The sequence below is a fragment of the Oxyura jamaicensis genome, chromosome 12 (genome assembly GCF_011077185.1).
Source record: "Oxyura jamaicensis isolate SHBP4307 breed ruddy duck chromosome 12, BPBGC_Ojam_1.0, whole genome shotgun sequence".
NCBI lineage: Eukaryota > Metazoa > Chordata > Aves > Anseriformes > Anatidae > Oxyura > Oxyura jamaicensis.
Window position 1 is genome coordinate 12,263,172 of NC_048904.1, and position 6,903 is coordinate 12,270,074.

The 6,903-nt window shown below is 39.1% G+C and overlaps 1 protein-coding gene and 1 long non-coding RNA gene across 2 annotated transcripts; both read left to right on the forward strand.

Annotated features, from left to right (window-relative positions):
- The first annotated feature begins 447 nt into the window (after positions 1-447).
- On the forward strand, positions 448-6,182 carry CCDC51 (coiled-coil domain containing 51). The gene is made up of 4 exons (XM_035337501.1): positions 448-720; positions 851-1,197; positions 1,503-1,667; positions 3,260-6,182. Exons 2-4 carry the CDS (start codon positions 880-882, stop codon positions 4,034-4,036), a joined length of 1,260 nt encoding a protein of 419 aa, XP_035193392.1. The 5' UTR covers positions 448-720; positions 851-879; the 3' UTR covers positions 4,037-6,182.
- LOC118173184 lies at positions 1,674-3,160 on the forward strand. The gene is made up of 2 exons (XR_004754075.1): positions 1,674-1,870; positions 1,933-3,160. It is a non-coding gene; the product is annotated as an uncharacterized LOC118173184 (long non-coding RNA).
- Positions 6,183-6,903: the final 721 nt, after the last annotated feature.

Here is a 6,903-nt window from a genome sequence, read left to right on the forward strand (position 1 = left end):
AAACCTTGTATAGTTGTACCCAAACTCCATAAAAAGCCTCAGTTGAACGTTTGCTTGTTCATAACTTCTAGAGGAATACGCTAAGTAGAAAATTAAAATCTTCTTTACACATCAATGCAGACATCAAACAGGAATAAGCAGTCTGTTTTTGCAGGGTAAGCAAGAATTGTAAAGCTGTTTAAGATGTCTGCAGAACTATGCATTCACAACCCGGTGGTTGTATGGTCTTCTGGCTCTTCCTTGTATTTTAGTTTTGTAGGTAGTCAATTAGAAAAAACTTAAGTACACGTTAGTTCTTCTGTGTTTTCTCTCTGCTTTGAGCTCTTCAGTGCTTTATATTATCTGTGGACTGTAAAATGCAGGGAATGATCGAACCCCATTTCTTTACCTTTTTGAGCTTTTTATTGTTTTAACCCCTCGCTCTCATTTTTTTCTGTTCTTTTCTAGAACTGCTAGCACATGTGACAGGGTACACCAAGTTCAAGTGTGAAAACACAGAACAAAATTCCTATTTTAAAATTCCTATGGCAGTCACTTCTGTGCTGAGGCATTAAATTACTCCGAAGCTACTCCTGCTGGTACTGGATCTGTAACATGTGATTGCTATTCGTGCAACGAGCAAATCAGTAATCAAGAACCATGGTAGAAGTACTTAATAACAGCAGAAAAGCAGGAATCTGTGGCAGAATCGTCCTTTGAAAACTGTGGAAAATGTCCTAGGTGAGTAATGGCATGAAACTACTGATGGTTTAGTCATTCTAGAATTTTATTCATGTTCTGATACATATGTGTAGTTTTAAGAGGTATTTACCAGCCTTATTTTAATACCTTTTTTTCTTCATTCTTGTAGCACTTTTCTTCAGTGAGCAAATTCAAGACATGGGGCCAATGAAATATAAATCAAGTGTATCCTCGGTGTCCTGTGGCCTGCAATATCATCATTTTATGATAAAGTGCTGTCAAAAAATGAATTTACACGTAGCGCGAACTTACTGTTCCTCAGGACCTAAGCAGCCTGAAGCCAAGTCAGCGATAGAAACGGCCAGGGGTCTTCTCAGTCGACTGACTGAAACTGGGACTGTTATGGGGAAAAACTCCCTTCACAAAATATCTGCAACGGGCAGGAGTTGGTGGGACAAATATGAAGAGTTTGTTGGTATTAATGAAGTTCGAGAGGCTCAGGGAAAAGTGACAGAGGTAAACATGGACAAAACATTAAAAATAAGGTTAAAATTTAAAAGTTTAAAAATGATGAGTTAAGCAATGTGAAGTACGATCACTGTGAGGCAAAAAAAGAGCCTCCAAAGAGAACCGTGACTTTTTCTTCTTAAACTGGCTGTGCAGATATTATGATTGCGGTCTACTCTAGTCATCTTAGTAAATGTAGCATATTCTCTAGATTGTAATGGAGTGCTTTTGTTTGTTTTCCCTGAAATTCATATAACTAATGATTTAGATCAGTATGGTAATAAGTCTCTAAAATAAATAATCTCTCTTTGCAGGCTGAAAATGTCTTTATGATAGCTCGAGGCATAGTACGAGAGGCTCGTGAAAATGTGGAAGCCCAACAGACTAAACTGAAGGAAATTCGGGACCGCTTAGACAGGGTCTCTCGGGATGACACCCAGTACTTAGAGCTGGCTACTCTGGAACACAGGTTGCTGCAGGTAACTTGGTATTTGAGTGATCGGAAATATAATGAAAACTTGTGTGCGTTGCTTTTATTGGTAGAGACTGGTTTTGTAGATGCATCTTACTGTTGAAGAACAGTCATCCGAGCTAATCTTTATTATACTTGTTTTAATTAAAGTAATTATTGTAGATGATTTGATAAGCAATGGAAATCATATGCTAATGTTAAAACAAGGTAGTTGTTTTGGTGACGTAATTTGGAGGAAAAAAATGGTAATTTGGAGGAAAAAAAAATCCAAGGTAATTTGGAGACAAGCTGAAAAGAGTGAACCTAGCAAACTAATCGTTTGAGTGGTGACGTGTGCATGTCAACAAAAAGCTGGGATTCAACGAATTAACTTTCGTTGTGATGAGGAAAGTTCACTTCTGGCTGTTAACCTATCAAAACTTTCATCTGGCTGCAACACCCAGTCAGTTTTCTAAGGCTTTTGTCATAGAGCAAAAGAGCCAGGCTGCTCCACAAGGGAGGACGAGCGAGAAGCTGAGGTTGACCACAGCACAGGCAGGGGCGTTATCCTGCGCCCACAGGGTGCAGTCCTGCAGCACCTCACCTGGATGAACCATGGTGATAGGAACATGTTCTTCAACAGTCCATCAGTCACAGATAAAGGCAAGGAGCAGCCAAAATCAGCCTAGAAATCCAAATGAAACTGCAAGGACAGCAGGAAAAAGGCATGCCTATGGCAAAGCTCAAGCAAGGAGTGGGTACGCATACCTGAGCTTAAATGGAGCTTCTGGATCAATGCACAGAGCATCAGAAAAGAACTTAAGAGAGCTGTCCAAATAATGCATCAGGTCTGTGTAGATGAAATCTCAAGAAGAATAGAGCTCTGCATGATTATGAATGAAGGTAGACCTAAAATTACCACTGTCTGTAAGGTGGTACTGCTGTCTTACAAGAGAAATGCATGCTTAGAAGAATGAGATAATTTGGGGAATGCAGTCAGCTGACAGACAAGTTCGCTACTATAAAAAACAGCAGAATTTCACTTCAGGAAAATGACCATAGAACTTTCCAGTGTTTTGCTGAAATACATTGGCTTACAAAAGGAATTGCCACGCTGAAGCTGGCAAAGGCAAAAAAGGAAGATGTACAAGTGAGCAGGGAAAGAAAGAGAAGGCAGAAGAATGAGAAGTATGAGAAGTAGGTTCATGAAATTAACCTATCCAGGACACCCTTTTTAGTCCTATTTTCAGTTCCTGTTTTAGGGGGCTTAGAACTGAAAGAGAGAAGTGTGGTAAAGGTAGTGTTTGGAGAAGTAGGCAGAGCCAAAGAAGTGTACCTCGTGAGGAGAGAAAAGCTTTGCCCGTGCGTACTGCTTTTCCATCATCAGCATGTGACAGATTCTTGTGTAGATGATCTTCAGTTGTAATTCTTGATGACTTTTTCTACTTTTTAGGTTTGAGTTGAAACTATTTCTCGCTGACTGAAGTAGGATTAATAAAGAGAATTAAAAGGGAAAATTATTGAACGGAACTAATTGTTTCCTTTTTTTTCATCATTTTCATTTTTCACTTTTTTAGCTTCATGTTACAGCTTCTTCAAATCAAAATGTGTTTCTTGCAGGAAGAGAAGAGATACCGAGCCGCCTACTTAAATGCAGAAGAATCTGAGCGAGAAAAATTCTCTCTCTTCTCTGCAGCTGTAAGGGAAAGCCACGAGAAAGAGCGGACAAGAGCTGAAAAAACAAAGAACTGGTCTATTATTGGCTCTGTACTGGGAGCCATTATAGGTGTTCTTGGATCCACTTATGTGAATCGAGTAAGGCTGCAAGAATTAAAAGTCTTGGTGCTTGAAGCACAGAAGGGCCCAATAAACCTGCAAGAAGCCATCAAAGAACAGGCCTCCAGCCATTACTTGCAGCAGAAGGATCTCAGTGACGTCATAGCAGACCTGAAAAACATGCTGCAAGCAAGGACATCACAGGAAACAAAAGAAGGTGCTTTGTTAGCAAGAGGAGACAGGAATGACTCCATAAAGATAGATTCTCTTTTAATTCCTTTAAAGGAACAGCTAAACTACACTAAACAAGTCAGTTCATGTCTTGGGAATTTACAACAGCAGTTTAACAGTCTGCAGGAAAGTATAGCACAAATAATTTCTGACATGCAGAGCGTTAAACTTGCAGTTCATTCTAGGCCTATGGAAAGAGCCATGCCAAGGTCTTCAGCAGAGGTTAAGGGACAGGCTTCTGCTGTGAGAGATGTGATCTTAGAACTGTGTGACACAGAGCGGAGACTGGAATCACAAATCAAGAGAAATTCTATTTACAGCACTGCAATCACATGTACTGTGTTTGCTATTACTCTGCCAGTACTCTATATTATACTTAAAGGAAACTGATCTCTAACTAATTGCTGTAATTTACTAGATTAATAAAAGTAAGCTTGCACTCTAAGTACCTAGAGGACAAGTCCGCATAAATTTGTGCTAGTGTTTCTTGTTATGCTTTCTGCTGTACAGTTGGAAAACTCGTAAAGGCTGTCCAGCTGCTGCTGCAGGCTCCATGCTAAGCCTTTCACTTGCAGTGTGTCTTTTAATTCCTGAAGTGAAGGAAATTGTATTGCTTCATCTGTTGACTTCATTCACAGTTTCGTTCTGCAGTCTCGTACTGCATATCATGCCAATCGGTGACCTTCATTCCAGAGCTGTACTTGTGATTTTCAGTTCAAATGATTCTTTTAATCTAGCATTGATCAAAGTGCTTCATGTGTAATCCTTTATAATTTAACTCCTGATTTGTTCATAATTTTGCAGTTTGTCTATACACAGAACGTTAGGAGTCCTTTTACTAATCGGGTAAATATGTATGCCCTTACCTGTTTGGTTTTTATTCTGCATACAATGCGATAGTTTGCTATATAACAAACAGCAGGGGCAATGTAAACCAAGACTGAAGTTATCATGGTATAAAATATAGCTTCGTGAGTCTGTACAGCCAGATAGTACATTTAAAACATGATTAAATTACATGTGGTAGCTTTCTCCTAGAACTGTGTATAACAAAGTGTCCAAAAACATTTCTGGAGCTTTAGCCATGTTAGTTACAGCTCTGTGCCATTGAAGGCTAATAGGCAGGGAAAGTGAAAAAGGATTCAGATATAGATGTATTAAGTATGGCGATGTTTATTCTGCAGGTGCAAGCCAATTGTCCTTTCCCTACAGCCTCCTTAACCCATCATTCACTAGCCATTTTGTGGTTGTGGTAATCATCTATGAAGCAATCACTTTCTTATCCCTCCTAGTATTTTTTATTGGAACTGTTTTCAGTTTTTATTCTTTCAGTTTTGTCCTGCCTGGAAATTAAAAAGCTGTTCTACAGCAGGTGTTTGTAAGATGGTACTTGAATGGTAACAGTGCTATGCAAACTACTCCAAAATAATATTTGGGAAGAAGTGAAAAGTCCAGCTGCTTCATTTTCTTGGAAGGGATGAAGAATGGCAGAACGAAGAAAAACGCTGTCTTAACAGCTAAACGTCAGCATCTCTATGGCCAAACATAAAGTTGTTAGTTTCACTGTGATAATTAATAGTTTTCTCCCTGTGATGGTAGCAGATAAGCAAACCGAACTTGGAACTCTTGCTCTACTGGGCACTGTGAAACCTTGGCAAGGGGCTGCCAACCTGACTTCACGCTCCAATGCCTTTGTGTAAGCATTTCACAATGACAAAGTTGTTTAGTATACACTCTATGTTTTGTTGTTGTTGTTTTTTCTGTCAGTCCTTTCTTCTGCTTAGTAACCATATGAAAACAGTTTGGGGTTTTGATTGTAAGATCTCTGGGATAGGGACGTTTGCTTGATGAGGCACCAACTTCATTTGCTATCGTTAGTGCTACTATAAATGTTGGAATAAACAGCATTAGGAAAGACCTGTGATGATTCACAACTTGTAAGAGATGAAATATGCAACAGGTGGTTTTGGGAAGGACTGCTGCTGATTATTTATATATTGATTATTTTGCGTGTAAAGTGAACAGGCGTTTGTCAGGGAAGCTGTTTGATCTGATGGCTTGAGACCTGGGATAAAAGTTCTCATGCATTTAGCTGCATCAAGAAGTGCACATAGATTAATGCGATTTTTCAAATCTAGCATTTCATTTTCTCATTTAATGAATGTTTCTGCAAGTTCTACTTCTTGCAGGAGAGTGATGAAAATCAGAGAAGTATGTAATTAAAGGGGAAGGGATAGTACAATGGTTCTATTTGTAGTTTGCCAACAGTAGTTGCTGAATTTTATTCTTTTTTTTTCTGGTTTAACTACCTAATGTCATGCCCCCTTACTAGGTAAATGGCTGAATTTTAAATATTCATCCCTGAAAAACATGGATTGTATATGTGAGCATGATTTCAAAATGCTGAATGTTAGGTGGCAAAACATGAAAGTAAAGGCAACGTTACTCACTGAAATGTCTTTTTGACTAACATCAGAAAATGAGTAGGGATCTGAGGTTAAACTTATATATGATAAATAAAGAACAGGAAAACCAAGAGTTGCTTATTGTTTTAAAGCAATCTGTTTTTTTTCCATTTAAAGAAGGTATGATAGTAGGAAGCTTTAAAATAACCTGGAGTTACAGGAAAAGTCTGTCAATGAGATCAGTAGCAAATAGATCTGTGATGAGTGAGAGCTTAAAATGCAAAGCCTGAAATTTGAGAAGAGCTGGATGGTGTGATGTACACCAAGATGAAAATAACTGGATTTCATCCTCCATGGGGGTTTGGAAGATTCAGGAATAGGTTCTCTGTGTGCGGTGTTGTACAGCTGGCAGAATTCATGGTTACCTTTTGATTACTGTGGTTGTGCTCTTCCTTGCTAAATCCTCATGCGAAGTGACAGCGGAATCATTTCAATTAGGAAAAAAAACAACAACAACTTGTAGTAACAATTAGGAGGACAGATGTGTATGTTCCCTCAATCCTGCATTAATCATCACTTTGTTATGGCAATGGCATGCAGTTTGGTACTCCACCATGCGCGTACCCCAGAGCTGAAGGTGTGGCTGCAGCAGTAACAGCTGTACCTTCAGCTAGCTGAAGGCAATATCCAGGAAGACACTACGACATGGACTGTACTCATAATCTGTTCACTCCTTTATGCTAAATCTCTGTCATGGCAACACAGGTGGTAAATACACAAGTTTGAACAAAGCCAGCACAGCTGTACCCTGCAGTGTTTTATCTGAGTGCTCCCATTAGTTCAGGTACATTT